The sequence below is a fragment of the Notamacropus eugenii genome, chromosome 2 (genome assembly GCF_028372415.1).
Source record: "Notamacropus eugenii isolate mMacEug1 chromosome 2, mMacEug1.pri_v2, whole genome shotgun sequence".
Classification (NCBI taxonomy): domain Eukaryota; kingdom Metazoa; phylum Chordata; class Mammalia; order Diprotodontia; family Macropodidae; genus Notamacropus; species Notamacropus eugenii.
This window is the reverse complement of record NC_092873.1, coordinates 407,832,983-407,850,939: the sequence shown is the minus strand read 5'-3', so window position 1 is coordinate 407,850,939 and position 17,957 is coordinate 407,832,983. Positions and strand designations below refer to the sequence as shown.

Sequence of the window (17,957 nt, the reverse complement as noted above, 5' to 3'; positions counted from 1 at the left end):
CCACCTTGGGATAGAAAAGCACATCTTTCTTTTAGGTAATAACTGCCTCAAAGTGTGGCATTCCAGTTTCATAAAACTCCACAAGAAAAGGATCACAGACTTAGTTAAATGACAATAACATTTTTAGTTGAATTGGGATTATGAAATGTCAAAGATATTTGAAAAGATTAAAAATATGATTCATTGGTTTTATTTTTTCTGTTTGGATTCCCCCTCACCCCCAATTCTGCATCTGACACTAGATAGATGACCCTTGTGAAGTCAGTTACCCTTTCTGAACTTCAGTTTCCTCATCTGTAAAAATGAAGGGTTTAGACTAGACAACCTCCGAAGTCCCTTCCAACTTATTTAAATGTTTCTGATTAATTCAGTTTAGTTTAGGAAACACTTGTTAAATGTCTTCTATGTACCAGGCACTGTGCTAGGACAAAATTGAAATAGCCCCTGTTGACAAGGAGTTTAACAGTCTATTGAAATGGGGAAAAGAGCACCCATTTACCTATACAGAATTTTTTATCTTGAGAGCCAGACTATCATTTCTATAGACAGTATTCTTACCTTCCCTTTTCTCCTTAGTACATTTTATTTCCACATCAGAAAAGGTGCTGTGCTGTATGAGCAAAGCAGAATTGAAACAGCACAAAGGAAACATAGGATGTGTAGATTTGGCATAACCATCCCAAATGTTCACACAGACTATCTGCGTCCAGTCTGTGGTAGAGCATTCATTCCAAGCTTGTATTGGTTTGATCAGCCACAGTTGTACACACTGAAACTTCACTTTATCATGATGTCATTTTGGTCCTCTTTGAAAACGAAGGACAACCACCGCCACCACCACCACCATGTTATTCTGGTTCTTTAGAGAATACTTATTGGAGCCTTAATTGCAAGTTATCTTCTTTTAAGCATCTTTTTAAAACTATCTAGGTCAGGAAATAGGGTGAAGGGAGAGAGTGTGGGTTTCACAGACAGAGAACCTGTGTTCAAATTCTCAGCTTGCCACTCACTACCTTTGTCATCTTGGGCAACTCATTTCATCTTTTGGGTCTCAGTTTTCTCAACTGTGAAATGAATGGGTAGAGAAGATGGCCATCTTGGTCTTCTCTAGTCAGTGGTATGCTGGTAAATGTTTGACAACTTGTTCTTTGAAAAAAAAGTACACACATTTTTCAGTTTAGTCTGCATTAACTTTTTTTTCTATCAATTTCTTAAGTCTAGAAAATTAACAAAACAGGCCCTCATTTGTAGTGTTTGCCTACTTCTGGGGTGTAAATGTGCACACTGAACATTTAACAACTGACTCATCACCCTGGCAGTCCCCTACTTCCAGCTCTAAATCTATGATTCTTCTCTGACAGATATAAGCAATACAAACACAGCTGGTATTCCCTTTTTGCTGGTTCAGATTTGTTCAAGAAGTTTAGCATGATAGCACATGAAAGAAGAATCTTGAGGTGGTGACCATCAAGTATGGAAATTACCATCAGGTCCTTAAGTAAATTGATATCAGTCTCTTTGACCAGAGTTCACATTGGCCTTTTCATCCTCAAGTGGTCAATAGCACAGTCATCAGAGCTGTCTTTGACTATAAAGCTGTTCCTCATTGGTCCAAATGGGCCCCAAGGAATAAGACTTCCAGTGCTCCTAATCAATTTGTTCTACCCTTACCTATGTCATGGCTTCCAGTGCAAAAGGTAGAGGCATACTCAATAGAGTCCCCAGGAGGATCAGCCACCAAACCAGTCTAGGCTGTTAGGATGTGTGGATGTGTCAAAAAGGGACCTTTTCTAGGTTTAGATTAGACTGCATAGTCTCTAAGGATCCTTCTATCTCTAATTTATTGTTGTGAAACTCAGATAGAAACAGATCCTTGCCATGGAAAACCACAAATGAACATATATTTAATGTCTATTTATTTTGTTAAACATTTCCCATTTTTTTTGAGGCAATGGGGGTTAAATGACTTGCCCAGCATCATACAGCTAATAAGTGCCTGAGGTTGGATTTGAACTAGGATCCTCCTGACTCCAGGGCTGGTGTTTTGCCCACTGTACCACCCAGCTTGCTCCCAATTACATTGTAATCTGGGTCAGGCACTACTTGGGAATTTTGATGCCTCTCTGTGGGCCTCATATTTGACACTCCTGTACACCACCATTAGTGATGACAACTCTGACAATGGAAGACTCTGATTTAGCAAGACAACTTGGTGTGGGGTAGGGTATAGAGTGCTAGACAATGAGCCAAAAAAAATCTGGATTCAGCTCCTGAGTCTGCCGCTTACTAGCTAGATGACCCTAGCCAAGTCATTTAACATTTCTAAGCCTCAGTTTCCTCATCAGCAGGGACTTCCATGGTCCCTACCAATTCTAAATCCATGATCTTATGATTCTACAAAATATCTATAGTCTTATGATTCTAGAACCATTGGGAATGTGGGGAAAGAGCAGCGAATGAATTTGAGGGGAATTAAGGAATCTCACTTAGGAAAGGAAACTTCAATGACCACCTATTTCCTCTGCCAAAAGCCAACTATTTAATCTGGGGATGCTCTGTATAGGCTTTGCTCACATGGATGGGTTTATTCTTCTTGCCTTATGGAGTTTTAAATGAATTTTGCAGTAGGCAGCATCTGCCATAGTGGGATTTATGTAGGATTCCTATGAATTCTATTTCACATTTTCCTTTCTATCTCATCTTTGGTCATCATCTTAGCATGATCTTAATGACATGAAGAGAAATTCTCAAGAAGGGCTACTCATTTTATGCAGGACATTGGCTACCTTAGCTTATTACCTGGAAAACTTGACCACGTACCTTATGTATGTTTGTGTGTGTAGATTCGTGTTTTTAAAATAATGTTTATTGATATCTTTTGTTTTATCTGATAGTTATTTGTTTTTATATCACCTATGTGTTCCAATGTGTCCTCCTAGGGAGCCATTCATTAAAATTACAAAAGAGGAGGAAAGGTAGAGAGAAACAGTTTAGCAAAACTAATCAACGTATCAGAAAAGTCTGACATTATGTATATGCAATGTTCCATGCCCATATTCTCCAGCCTCTTCAGAGATGGTAAGGAGGTCTCAGGTTTAATATGTATTAAAGGATACATACCCTCATTCCCAGCAGGGTAACTTCATACATATCTCCCACCCGAATTCTTTTTTTCCATCCCACATTTTACTCATTTTGGAGAGCTGGTGAAATTGTTCATGCTATAACCGAGGGGTGAGGAACCTGTGGCCTTGAGGTAACATGTGGCCCTCTAGGTCCTTGGGTATGGCCTATTGACTGAATCCAAGTTTTACAGAACAAATTTTTTTATTAAGGGGATTTATTCTGTGAAGTTTGGATTCAGTCAGAGGGCTACACTTGAGGACCTAGAGGGACATATGTGGCCTTGATGCCGCAGATTCCCCTCCCCTGGCATAATCTGTCATTGGAAGAAAACTTGCTTTGGTTACTCACTATGAACTGTTCTACCTGGAACGCTGAGCAACCAGAGAATTTTGTCTCTATAACTGACATACTCCAATGTGGCATGTCAGGGACTGAACAAATAACAAGGGATCCTTTTTTTAGCCTGCCTTTTTTCATTTATTTCTCTTAAGATCCTACTTACTTGGTTTCAGACACAGGCTGTTTATCTCCTAGAATATAAGGAAATAGAATATTGTTGCATACCTTTTAGTGGCATGGGTATTGTAATGAAAAATTTAATCTCATTTCCCTATTCTAGTAATAAAACCACCTTAATTTTTTTTATTGCTTTTCCTTTGGAGGTACCAATCCAGGGAATACACTGACATGAGCATTATGGCAAAGAGAAAGATTGTGGCAAGTATGTGAAAATATGAAATGCAGCATTTAAAGTGTTTCCTTTTCCTTTGAGACTCAGAAGATGAGCCCCAGGATCCCTGCCCCTTACCTTGCCATTGCATACTTGAGTTTTGTCATCTTTGGACAAAGTGAGTTTGGAGTTTTGTTTATATAATGGAAACTGTCTCAACTTACAGGTTGTGAAATCCTCTTGGAGATGATCTTGTTATACCTCCTACCTACTGCAGGAATCTTCCCACCTCTGCTTAAATAACTAACAACATAGAGAACAAGGCCACCCAGTTCATTACTGATCAGCTCTAATTGTGAGAAAGTTCTTCCTTATGTTATATATTCAACTGATACCTGCCTTCCTGTAACTTCCGCTCATTTTTAGGTTTGCCCTTTAAGGCCAAGCAAAATACTTCATTGTCTTCCATATGACAATCAATTAAAATGGCCTGTCTGCCTTTTTCTATTTCTGTGTCACTTTCTTTAATTACAATAATATCTAATTTTTCTTTTTCCTTTCACTGTTCCTTGTCACTGAAGTGTTTTAAAAAGGACTGTAGAATTCATTCATTCACTTAATAAACATTTATTAAGCACTTCCTATGTACCAGGGATGGGTGCTAAGTTCTGAGAGGTATCTGCTTCTCTCACACAGTTCTCTTTTTCCCTTTTCTTGGTTCCAGCCACTTCCAATCCTGACATCTTTTCTCTTGGGTTCAGTTGATCATTTTTTAAAATTGGAAAATTTAGATTTGCATTACTTAGTAGCTTAATGCATAAAAATAAGCCAAAATTGTATGAATAACTCATTTTAAAGAATTTATATTATGCATTAAATGGAAAGTAAATTATTTAAGTGTTTTGAATCATCATGCTATTTGCTTTGCTCAGTTTCTATGTTAAAATTCATCAATGCAGCAAATTGTCGGTCTGTGCGTTAGGGAGAGAATGAAGCATTACTCTTACTGTACTCATCGCTGGTCTTTCCACAAGCCATCTTGAATCTGTATATCAGTAGTAAGAAAAAAGAACACTTCATTCATTGTGGAACCAAGTTAATAAGAGCAGACTGTTCTAGTAACAGGCCTTGGGAAGAACGTCTAGAATGGTGGAATCTGTCTTGATTATATTCTTAGTGTTAATTGGTTGTGAGCAGTGCATGAAGCTGTGGTGGTAGGATCATAAATATAAACAGCTATTTCAACAGCCTCTGTCATTGTGAGATGAAGAAAGCTAGTTTTGTCTTTTTTTAAAAAATTAGGATCTTAAAATCATGTTCTACTGTGTATATCACAGTATGGTAAGTAGAAACTGCTTTAAAAAACTCATTTTCAAATAGCTACTGTATGTGAACTTTCTGAATTAGGATATGGTTTAGTAACCATAATTAAGGAATTAAGTCCTTAATTCCATTCATAGACACCACAGTTGTCCCAGTTTTCACGTATGCCAGTTTGCAGGAAATGAGAGGATTTTTACTTGTTGGTAGGCTAGGTTTGTTGGCCCCAACATCTCCCCTCCTGCTTAACCCAATGTTTTTAGTTCTTCAATAAAGCTTATCTGATCCTCTAAATAATTTTAGCCCCTAATCTTGGGTAAAAAAGGTGGGGAAGGTTGGGGGAGGGGGTGAAGATGCTGGGATTTGGTAAAGTTGATGGGCAGGAGTAGCAATGTTTATTTCCAGTTCACTGTGTATATGTGGAGAGAGACTTAATGCTTATCCCCTGAAGCAGGAAAGCCCTGTATGGAATGTAGTTGCTCCTACTAGAATAGGATTTTACTAGAATTAGAATCCCTAGGATAAGGGTTGGAGACAGGTAGCAGAGTAGGTAGAGTGCTGGCCTTGGAGTCAGGAAGACCTGATCTCAAATATGCCCCTAGATACTCACCAGCTGTGTAATTCTGGGCAAGTCACATAACCTGTGTTTTTCTTAATCCCTTGGAGAAGGAAATGACAAACCACCCCAGTATCATTGCCAAGAAAACCCCATATGGGGTGTTGAAGAGCAGGACATGAACAGTAGAAGTATGAGGGTTTGGGACCTTCCTTTGAAAATGACAGTTCTGAGGTTTTGGCGGCTTTCTTAAGTGTCCTTCTTATGTGCACGTTGAACTAGGTGCTGACATTCTGAAAGAGCTGGGATGCTTCCCTGAATTCCTAGTCCTACTTAGAGGCCAGTTAGTCATTTTAAATTTCATTCACATATTTTCTGCCTCAAGGTACAGGAATTGATTTCTATCTCTGCTTCAATCCCTAACCACCTTATTATCTCTTGCTGATTCTTTTTGAGGCTTGGGTCAACACACACACCCAGGTGGTCACTAGAAACACTGAGGTGGGAGAGAGTCACAGCTTCCTGTGGTTTTTGACATGCCTGCCACCATTGGGAAGACCATCGTCCCCAATTATATGTAATGGAGAAATAGCCTCCGTTCTAAGGCAGGATATTGACTAAAACATTTATTTAGGAGAGATTTCCCAAATTATTCTGATTATAGTTTCACTCAGGAGAGATTTCTTTCTCATCTCTGTGACATTTAAAAAGTTTGAGAGATGTAGTTTCTTCATTTTATTAATCATGCTAGCATGTAATGAATAAAAAGGGTCAGTGACATTCTTGAATACTAAAGACCCCTCATGGAACCCACTCAACACTTATATGACCTTGGAAGAGTGGGTGTTCCTGAGGGAGGAAATGGACTGATTTGTTAACAAGTAATGAGCGAGAATGAATATTATAATGAGAGGTGGACCTATTCTAATGAGGGTCTGAGGGAGTGACTTTGATTTTGTCTTTTACTTCCAAACCACCTCCAGCCTTAGGCAATCTAATCAAAGAATTTATAGGCATCCATATCTGAATTTCCTCACCTGGGTGGGGTCCAAAGAGATTGAGGAGAAAATTAATCCAATCTCTTTGGCAGCAATGTCTTTCAAGTGCTGCCTTGGTGTAGTAGAGAATAAAGTTTCAGAAAGCCTTTATCTCAATTAGGGAATGACTGAATAAACTGTGGTATATGAATGTAATGAAATACATAAGAAATGCCATAAGAAATGATGAATAGGAAGACTTCAGAGAGTCCTGGAAGGACTTATATGAACTGATGCTCAGTAAAAGGAGCAGAACTAGGGGAACTTTGTACACAGCAACAACCACAGTGTGTGAGGAATTTTTCTGGTAGACTTAGTACTTCATTGCAATGCAACGACTTAAAAAATTCCCAATGGTCTCTTGAGGCAAAATGCCTCCACATCCTGAGAAAGAACTATGGAATTTGATGGCAGAATGAAGCAAACCATTTTCTTTTGTATTATGTTTTGTTTTGTTTTATGATTTCTCCTATTCATTTTAATTTTTCTATCTATATGACTAAGGTGGAAATGTATTTAATAGGAATGTATGTGTAGAACCTATATAAAATTGTATGCCATCTCAGGGAGGGAGTGGAGAAGGAAGGGGAGGGAGGGGGAAAAAATCTAAGATATATGGAAGTAATTGTAGAACACTGAAAACAAATAAAATAGTTTAAAAAAATTAAAAAAAAGAAAGCCTTTGTCTCCCCAATATTAACAATTAGTTATTTAATAATCATTTCTCTCCTCTCATATTGTAGAAAAGAATTTTAAAAATAACATTTTTAGCTTATCTTACCTGTTAGAGTAGAGAGTCCCTTCACTAGAAGGCTAGCATCAGAAGATATTGCTCAGTGATAGTGACAGCAAAGGTCTGGAAGTGACAGCAGATATCATGTTAGTTCTACCTTTAGAATTTTGAATTTTTCCTCGTATTTTTTAGAGTAAATAATTTTTTTTCCTAAGAAGAAATGGTGGTGAAAAAGGTATTTATGGCTGGTGGGAGTCATAGTTTTATTATGGAATACACCCCCTATGGTCCCAAAGTAAGCCTAATTTTTAATCATTCTGAGCCTTATTTTTTCATTTTATAATTCACATTATCTTCTCTATTTCTGATATCCAACTAATTTGGGGGACATAATTTTGGGGATTCAACTTATCTTAATTCATTAAATGTTTAAGTATCTATACAATGTATATTCAGTTCTGGGATACACTGATAAAAAATAAAAAAGGTCTCTGACCTCTAAAAAGGCTCATTACTTGGGAGGTATCAAGGGGACTTGTTCACTCATGTCTGACTCCTGGTGACTCCATTTGGAGTTTTCTTGGTAAAGATTCTGTAGTGGTTTGTCTTTTCCTTCTCCTGTTTGTTTTGTAGGCAGAGAAACTGAGGAAAACAGGGTTAAGTGACTTGGCCAGGGTCACACAGCTGGTAAGTGTCTGAGACGAGAATTAAACTCAGGAACGTGAGTCTTCCAAACTCCAGGTCTGGTACTGTATCCACTGTGCCATCTAGCTGCCCTATGGTGGGGAGAGACACAAGTAAATACAAAGTAATTTGAAGCCAGAGGAAGTACTACTGCTTAGGGAATTTAGGAAGGCTTCCTGCAAAAAGTACTGTCTGAACTGTGCTTTGAAAAAAGAAGAAGAATATTTCAGACATAAAGAACAATTTATACAGAGGTCTGGAGAAGGGAAATACTTGTGAATTGTCTAGTTAGCTAGAATGCAGAGGACAGGAAGATAACTATGTTAGGGGCTAGGAATATAAATCATTTCCTGTCTTCAGTGGGGCTTACATTCTTTTGGTGGAAACTACATGTAGATGTAGAAGTCTAATACAAAATATATGCAAAGTAAATATAAAATCATTTTGGAAAGAGAACAGTGGCAGTGGAGGGGAGGTGGAGAACACGGATCAGGAAAGACCTCATGTTGGAGGCACAACTTTAAACTAAGGATTCTAAGAGACAGAGAGGAGGAGGGAGTGCATTCTGTTCATTGGAGAGAACCAGCCTGCGTAGAGGCAGAGAACTGAGGGATGAAAATCATGTATGACAAAGGCTGTCTAAATTTATACATGCAAGTAGGCTACTTTGTTTGAAACATAGTGTGGAAAAGAGAAAAAGGTTCAAAAAGTCTGGAAAGAAGACTGGAACCAGATTATAAAGGGCTTTCAATGCCAAACACAGAAGTTTGTATTTGGTATTAAAGGTCATCATAGGGAGCCCCTGAAGCAGGGAAGTGATAATCATACATGTGCTTTTACAATACAAATTTGGCAGCTGTGGGCAGGATGTATATTGGAGAGAGAAGAGGCAGGCACTATTGGAACAGTACAGTAGGTGAGCTCTGAGGAAGGAAAGATAATTTTTCACATAGATAGATAACAGCATTTATTAAGTGCTTTCTATGTGCAAAGCAGTGAGGCACCTAGTGACTCAGTGGAGAGAGCACTGGACCTGAAATCAGGAAGACCTGAGTTCAAATTCAAACTGAGATACTTCATAACTGAGTGACCCTGGGGCAAATCACTTAACCTCTGATTGCCTGATAAAATGGACTCACTGGATCTATTGTAGAAGGAAATGGCAAATCACTCCAGTATCTTTGCCAAGGAAATCCCAAATGGGGGTCATGAAGAGTTGGACATGACTCAAATGACTAAAAAGCACCAAAAATATTCCAGACACTTTGCTAAGCTAGCAAAAACAAATAAAGCAGGCAGGACATTTCTTACACTAGTGGAGCTTCCATTTTAATAGAAGACAGATAAAGGGGAGCTGGAAGTAGGGGAGGAGAAGGCACTTTTCCTGAAGAGGCATGAGGAGAAGATGGGTAGTGTTGTGGAGACCTGGTACCTGGCAAGACAAAGCAAAGGAACATCTTTCAAAGTGATGCTGGTGCCTCCCTGTTGTTGATCATGCCCTGTGTATCTTGCCTATCTCTCGTTTGGACATGGTTGTTTGCATGTTTTTTCCCCCATTAGGCTGTGAGCTCCTTGAGAGCAAGGACTGTCTTTTGCCTTTCTCTGTATCCCTAGTGCTGAACATAGTGCCTGGGACATAATAGGTACTCAATAAATACTCAATAAATGACTGGTGGTTGTTGTTTTCAAGAGGACCAATGATATCACAGGGTGATATCTTGACTTAGAGACATGACTGATTGCTTTCATCATTTGAGTTATGTTCAAGTAATTAATTAGAGAATATGTAGCTCTCTCATGTCCTAATATAGGCTTTATTTATTTTTTAAACAGGAAGGAAAAGCTGCTTCGTTGTTCTCAATGCAAAGTTGCCAGATATTGTGACTCAGAATGTCAGGTAAAGTTGAAAAATCTTGACTTCTCTTTGTGGATAAGCAAAGCATTTTGGATATTTAACTCTTCCACGTTTTTGTTTCCCATGGCTTATGAATATCTCATCCCCTTTTCTACTACATTAAATTCTTTGAAACTTGTTCTGGAACTCTTTAAAAGGTATTTAATTAATTTTCAACATGACCTTTGTGGTTAACTTTATACTTAATCACTTGGTAATAAATGCAATTACTGTCTAATAAAATGCCTCTTCTTTTAATTTGATTAGGAAGTCTACTTCAATGTGATTTGTTCCTCTTACATCATTCTTCCTTTTTTTTATATACTCTCGCATCTTGTTGCTACCTATAAGGCTTTCCTCACTCTGCCTTTATTCTAAGTTATATGAACTCTTCCCAGTGATATTCCTGTTCTGTTATCATGTCCTCTGAAAGAATATTCTTCAAGGCTAGATTTTAGTTCTGGATTTAGCTCTGTGACTCTGGACAATAGGATAAATAGAATTTAGTCCTGACGGCGTCCTTAGAGATCATCAAAGCCCTTCAGTTTTACAAATGAATAAACTTAAGGTCCAGAGAGGCTGATCCAGGGTTTTCTAGGTATTAGATAGCAGAGTTTTGACTATAACTCATGCCATTTAACTCCAAATCCACACTGACTATGTCATATTGTACATTCCATTCCACCACTCACATCCTCAGTCTCCTGACCTATAAAATGAAATATTTTGGACTAGATGATCTCAAAGATCCTCTCTACCTCCTACATACTTTGTGATCCATTGACCCCGGACTCCTTGCTGTTGCCCTCAAAAGACGTTCCATCCCTAGTCTCCATGATTTTTCAAGATCTCTCCCCATGTCTTTAACTCTCTGAGTTTTATCTCCACTTAATGATTCCTCTGGCTTTCTGCAAGTCTCAGATGAAGTTCCTCTCTTTGCAACCAACTTTTCCTGGTCCTTCTTAACCTTAGTCCTTTCCCTCCGAGATTATCTCCAGTTTATCCTGCCTATATTTTGTTTGTAAGTGGTTGTTTGCATGTTGTTTCCACCATAGATTGTGAGCAACTTGAGAGCAGGGACTGTTTTTTGCCTTTCTTTATATCCTCATTTCATTTTCCCTTTAAAATGTAAATTCCAGTAATTTAAAAATTTTATTTTTTTACATAAAACTACTTATACAGTTCCTGATATATTAGTAAATATTTGTGGATTGATTCATTGGCCAATAGAGTGAATGAAGAACAAATGAATTTGTAAAGCTCTACTTTATGACTTAATATGGCCATAATTCGTGTGACATGATTTGTATAGATGGTGCTGTATTTTCTCTTCAAGTGCCTTTTTCTTCTTTTCTCATTCTCTTGTGATGATCTGTAACTTGGTTATCATTGTCTCTGTTGCTACTTTTCTGCCTTGTAAGCTCTGAAGATACATATTCCAATTCCCACTCTCATAGATGAGTCAGCTCCCCAGAGCATGGTTATGTCTCTCCCTCAAGTTCTAGTGCTGTCCTGAAGGGCTCGAGTCAATTTTTTTAATGCCTTTGACATATGTTCCTGCTGGTGTGCACACTAAGATTGTCATTTGAGAATCAATTAGTCAGCCAGCCTTGAATAGTTTTTAGGAAGGTGTATTTACTAAAGGGGCCCCTGAAGAAAAGTTTGAATATATCATCCCCTCAGAGGTTTGTGAGACACTCTCCCAGCAGTACATACACAGTACAGAGGAAGGTGATTCAAGCTTAGTAGAAAAGGATTAAGTCATTGATCCTGGTTTCTGGAAGTTCTTTCCTCTCCTTCATGGGTTGCTCAAGAAATTCCTCTAAAGCACAACATTATTTCTTTACTGTACTCCTTGTAGTCAATGACATTGATGTACAGTTGAGAAATTCAGCTTCTTCTGGACGCTTTGAAGCTTGAGAGCCCTTCTTCTGGATAAAGGAGGGAGAGGAAAGAGAACTGGCCAAAGCCAAAGCATCTCCTTTCTGCACCCCCTTCCCTTCATGGTTCCTCCTCAGGGATGTATTGGAAAGCCATAGTTACTCTAACATCAGGAACATAAATTCTCCAATTGATTGATAATTTATAGAAAATCGTTGAGGTGTGGTCAAGTTTCCTCAGTCTGTGTGGGCATGATAGTTGTGCAACATCTCTCTAAATTGGAGGCTCTTAGTCTAACGTCTCTAATTTAGTTTAAGACCCATGAATGACTGATTATTTCAGACATCTTCTCACATCATTAAGGTATCAGGACTGAAATTGAGTGGGATAGTATTGATCTCAGCCTTACATAATAATAGCCATATATAGTAGTTCCTTTTTTTTTTCTTTTTGTTGATCTTTCAGCTGCTGTGGGCCTGGTTTTTCTTCTAGGACTTTATTCCTTCTCTGATTTTCTTTTAAATTTTTCTGCTAGGTGACTTTATCCTTCCTTTGTCTTCCCAGTTCTCTTCTGTATTTCTGTCTTCTCTTATCTAAATGGCAGTTTCCTTGGAAACCTCATTTTGTTCCCAGAACCTTCTCTTTAACTCCTGTGAACAGGTCTTGTCCTTCACTGGAGGTCTCAGACACAAGAAGATGAGGTTGGGTACAAGAGCCCACTTGTTTGCGGGCTTCAATAAGAGGAGAAACAAGAAATAAAAACACCCCAGCTACTCTATCTTTTTCCCATGGAAAGATATAAAAAGTTAAAAATAACTGAAATATTTCCCTCATCTCATTTCTCATATCTTTTGTTTTTAGATTATATACTCTGATAGAGGCAGAAAAGTACTTTGTGCGGGGAAGGGGGACGTAAGAGTTTTAAAAGTAATTCCATATACATAGAAAGCACTCAAGAAATAAAAGTCCATGTGAAATCTTACCTGTTTTCTTCATGTCAAATTTAATTTGCTGATTAAAGTAATAATCAGAGGTCAGGAAGAACTACATATAGTGAACACAGTATTACCATATCATTTGTAACACAAACCTTTTAGCCTTACTTCTGACACATTCTGACAACCACCTAAATATCTTTTGCTGATAAAGTGCTGCATTTGGAATTTTTTTTGTACCATTTTTGTGAAGAAGCCATCTTTATTATGTCACTTATTTCTTTCTGTAGAGCAATAGAGAAAAATGGCCATTATGTGATTAGAAAGAGTGGAGAAAGCCAGGTAGGGTGGAGGGGTATGTCATTTTGATTCATTATAGAGCACATGTGTGTACAACATATATTAGCTATTTATGGTGGCATCCATAATAATGCCATGGTCAGATTTACTGTAGAAGATAATGGGAAAATAGCAAGTGAGATGAAAAATATTACTGGATGAAATAAGACTAACTCGTGTGTGTGTGTGTGTGTGTGTGTGTGTGTGTGTGTGGCATGTGCAGGAATCTGAGATGGTCTGGAAGAATGCATTTAAATGGCTCTGTTTATCTCTACTTAAAGGTAGAGCATTAAAGGTAGAGCATGATTGTTGAAGATACCTAAAAAGTTGCACAGGATTAGTCTGACAAGCTGAGCTATGAATGGTAATGAACAGGAGACAAAAGCACCTGGGAGGGAAATTAATATAATAGTTGTGAGTTGGTAGCATAAAATCTGTGATTTGCATACCTTAGGGGGACAGGGCTTTGGTTTGCTGGTTTGGTTTGGTATAGCATTTATTGTGGGGAAGCTGGCTGTGGGATTCAGGGTGTATTTGAGGTCCTTGAGAGCAAGCTCTTTGTAACACTGAGTCTCTCTGTGCCTCTCACCTACAGGGTCAGTTTTATGACTATTGCTTGATTTGTTTTTTCAAGGCCCAGTAAGGCAGGACTTAAATTGAGCAGGGTATCTTTGGATCTTGGACCCAATATCCTCTTGTATCTTTGGGAACATGATGAATTGATGGGACTCAGCTACACCAGAGGGAAGAGAGATGGGGGGAAATCTTGAGTCTCTTCCTTTGACATTAAAGCATCCCAGCAGCTCTTTTGCACATGATACCACTGGCAGTTTCTCATGTGAGTGGCTTCCATATTCATTGAAAATTCATCTAAGAAACAGTTATTGAAAATTTGCTTTATCAAAGGCAGATTGAAGTTTCCAGTGGTGGCTTAGGGAGGCTTTTTTTCCTGCATCGTAAAGTAGAAGTTGCTGAATTATAGAAAGTTGAAGCAGAAGCAACTTCTACTGAGTTTTCTATATTCTCTGACACTCTGGAGCAGAGAACTTTAGCCAGAGAGGCTTATATTTCTTCCCTTCCTCATTTCCAGACTCTTTAAAATAGAGATAATTTATCTGTGTGAAGGGGAGTTGTAAATCAAGGAGGTACCTAGTTTATAGGAGTAGATAGAATCCCTTTATAGTCCCACAGCATGTGTCACAGATCGTGATCACGTCAGTCAGTTCAGAGCATTCAGATATGGCCTGAAAGGAGTCCTATGAACAAACAACCCCCTCCCCCACAAAAAAGAAAAGAAAGAGTAATGATGGTGATAGTCAGCAATTTCAATCAAATTCAACGAGTTTTATTTCACCTCTGCTGGATTTCATTTGATTCATTAATGTGTGCACTTCTAATTGAGCTAATTGCTGAGCAAAATTAGCAGCTGGGCATAGCATCAAATTGCAGTTTACACACTTTTAAAAAGTACTGTATTAGCAGAGAGAGGCTCTATTTTATGTCGATAATTACAAACCTCTTTAGAAATGTGGATCATGTACTTGGGTTTACATTTTATGCTTAGTTGTAGAATGACTTGATTCATTTTTGATGGGTAGAAAATTAATCCCACATTTGTAAGCACTTAACAGTGTGATTTAATAAGTCAGTTTCTAGAATACCGTACCCCAAACAGTAATAATGGAGGAAGCCACAGTCTTTTGTTTCTTTCACAAGTAGCTATATGCCTTGCTTCAGCATAATGTTTAATTGCATATGTGTTGAGAATCTTAAGAGAAGATTGACTTGCATCTAATTTTGAAGACAATTCTAACTGGAAGAGAGTTTAAAGCAGGTGTGTGCTGGAGCCAGCTCTAACTAGCTTACAGTTATTAAAATCTGAATGTTTTAATACTTTAGAAATCAGCAATCAGGACTTGATTTATTGTTTGTTGATTGTCTAGACTTTAAAAAGTGTCAATAATTCAGATTAAATTAATTTAAAAGTATGTGTCTGTGCATTTTTTTTTTACTCCTGCCTGGTTGGTAAACATTTACCACCAATTCATTTATTGCTCTATAAACATTGCTTGAGCTCAACAGTAGAGCAATAGAAGGCTAAGACACACTGGTAGACCTCATGTGTGTAGGTTAAAAATAATAACGATAATTGGCATTTATGTAGTGCTTAGAAGCTTTTAAAGGTTGATGAAAACTCTCTGTAAAGATGGAAATTGTAAAGTTATGTTGAGGTGTGCCTCCCACATACTTATGTGAGGTGAGGTCATCTTCATTTGTCCACCCTTGTTGGTTTGACTTTTTGATTCTTTGCTAGGTAATTAGGTGAAAAGGAGGAAGATGAGCATCTATATAGTGCCTCCTATGTGCCAGGCACTCTGCTAAACCCTTTGCAATGATTATTTTCATTAGATCTTTATAACAATCCTGTGAGATAGATGCTATTATTCTTTCCATTTTAAATTGAAGAAACTAAGGCAAATAGAGCTTAAGTGACTTGCCTAGGGTCACACAACTATTAAGTATCTTAGGCAGAATTTGAACTTGGTTGTTCCTGACTCCTGGCCCAGAACTCTTATCTGCTGTGCTATATCCACTTTAATAAAATTGAAGAAAATTGAAGAAAATTGCTCAAGAGTTTCAAATTTGGTGTGATTCTTCAGCCAGAATGTGTCTGTTAGGGTTCTTCTATGAAGAAATTGTCAATTGAGTATTTATTAAGTACAGGAGAGAAGAGATATAAGACTGACTACCAAACTGAAGGTCTACAGAGCCGTTGTGCTGACCTTATTCTTGTGTGCCTGTGAAACATGGACAGTCTGCCAGCTCCATGCCAGCAAACTGAATCACTTCCATTTGAACTGTCTTAGGAAGATTCTGAGGATCACCTGGCAGGATAAGGTACCAGACACTGAGGTCCTTGCTTGAGCTGAACTGCCAAGCATTCAAACTATGCTTCAGAGAGCGCTACTCCAATGGGATGGCCATGTTGTTTGAGTGCAAAATGTACACTTGCCAAAAAAACTATTTTATGGAAAACTTGCATAGGGCAGGAGATCACATTCCACTGACCCGGGACAGGTGGTCAGAAGAAGCGATACAAGGACACTCTCAAGAACTTTGAATTTGACTGTGTGGCATGGGAGACACTGGCACAGGATCACTTAGCGTGATGTTCCCACGTCAGAAAGGGTGCTGTACTCTAGGAGCAAAGTAGAATTGAGACAGCACAAAGTAAATGTAGGATGTACAAATTTGAAGTATCCACCCCAAATATTCACACAATCTGTGCCCAACTTGTGATAGAGCATTCCAAGCTCATATTGGTCTGATCAGCCATAGTCAGACACACTGAAACTTCACTTTATTATGGTGATGTCATTTTGGTCCTCTTTGTAAATGAAGGACAACAACCAATCAACCAACCAACTCTATGCCAGGTATTATGCTATCTGTTAGGGATAGAAAGAAAGATATGATCTCTATTCTCAACAAACTTACATTCTCAATTGTACAAATTTGTATATATATATATATTCATATATATATAAATGTATATGTATCTATCTGTATGTATATGTGTATATGTATGTGTATCTATCTGCACGTAAATGTATACGCTGCTAGATGACACAGTGAATAGTGGTACTGGGTCTGAAGTCAGGAATACTCACCTTCATGAGTTCAGATCTGGCTATGTGACCCTGGGCAAATCACTTAGCCCTATTTGCCTCAGTTACCTCACCTGTAAAATGACCTAGAGAAGGAAATGGCAAACTCCTCCAGTATCTTTGCCAAGAAAACCCCAAATGGGATCATGAAGAGTTGGACATGACTGAAATGATTGAACAGTAACGATTTCTCTCTCTCTATATGTATATACATATATACATACACATATATAAATATACATAAATAAAAGTGAATAAATATAATTTTATAGAAAAGAATAAAATAAAACTTAGTTTGAAGGGAGGTCATTAACAGTTGAATCTAGAAAAAACTTTATGTAAGAATATGGTGCTTGAAATGCATTTTAAAAGATGGTATGAGGGAGAGATTAGAAGAGAGTATATTCCAGGCATGTGGAAGGCAAGTCTAAAGGCTCAAAGATAGGGAATGGAAAGTCTTGTATGAGGAAAAAAGAGAAAGCCAATTTGACTGCACTACAGAGTGAGGGAAGGAGAGTAATGTTCAATGAGGCTAGAAATATAAATTGGGACCAGATTGTGTAGGATTTTAAAAGCTAATGGAGAAGTTTATATTTGATCCCAGGAGGCAAAAAGGAGCCATTTGAGTTGATTGAGTAGGGAAGCTACATGGTCAGATTGACACTTAAGGAAAATCACTTTGGCAGCAGGGTATAGAATGGATAGAATTGGTGAGAAACTTGAGGTGGGGAGACCAATTAGGAGGGTCTTTTAGTAATGTATGAAATAGATGATGAGGGTCTAAACTAAGTGGAGTGAAGAATAGGGGTTGATTGTGAGAGATACTGTGAAGATAGAACAAGCAAGATGAGAGCACTGATTCAATATTTGAGGTGAGGGAGAGTAGGGAGTTGAGGATAATGCCAATCATGAACCTGGGAGACTGGAAGGATAGTATTTCCAGCTCTAGAGAGATTTTAAGCAAGATTTTCATTCATTCTTGCCAACCACCTGTAGCTGTTAAACCCTGCTCAGCCTGGTTTTCTTTTGAGGATCCCAAATTTTCAGATCTCCATCCACTTGACAACCTGTAGTTACATATGGCATCACCATTTGGAGGATGGAAGATGGGACA

At 38.2% G+C, this 17,957-nt stretch overlaps 1 protein-coding gene across 3 annotated transcripts in view; it reads left to right on the top strand.

The window, feature by feature from the left end:
- SMYD3 (SET and MYND domain containing 3) overlaps window positions 1–17,957 on the top strand; it is a 1,053,751-nt gene that overhangs the window by 178,149 nt on the left and 857,645 nt on the right. For 2 of the 3 annotated variants that reach the window (XM_072647643.1, XM_072647644.1), the window contains exon 2: window positions 9,960–10,023. The exons of the other annotated variant lie outside the window; for it this stretch is intronic. In XM_072647643.1, coding sequence (XP_072503744.1) covers window positions 9,960–10,023 — 64 coding nt within the window. The remainder of the gene's footprint in view (window positions 1–9,959; window positions 10,024–17,957) is intronic. 3 annotated transcript variants of the gene reach the window in all.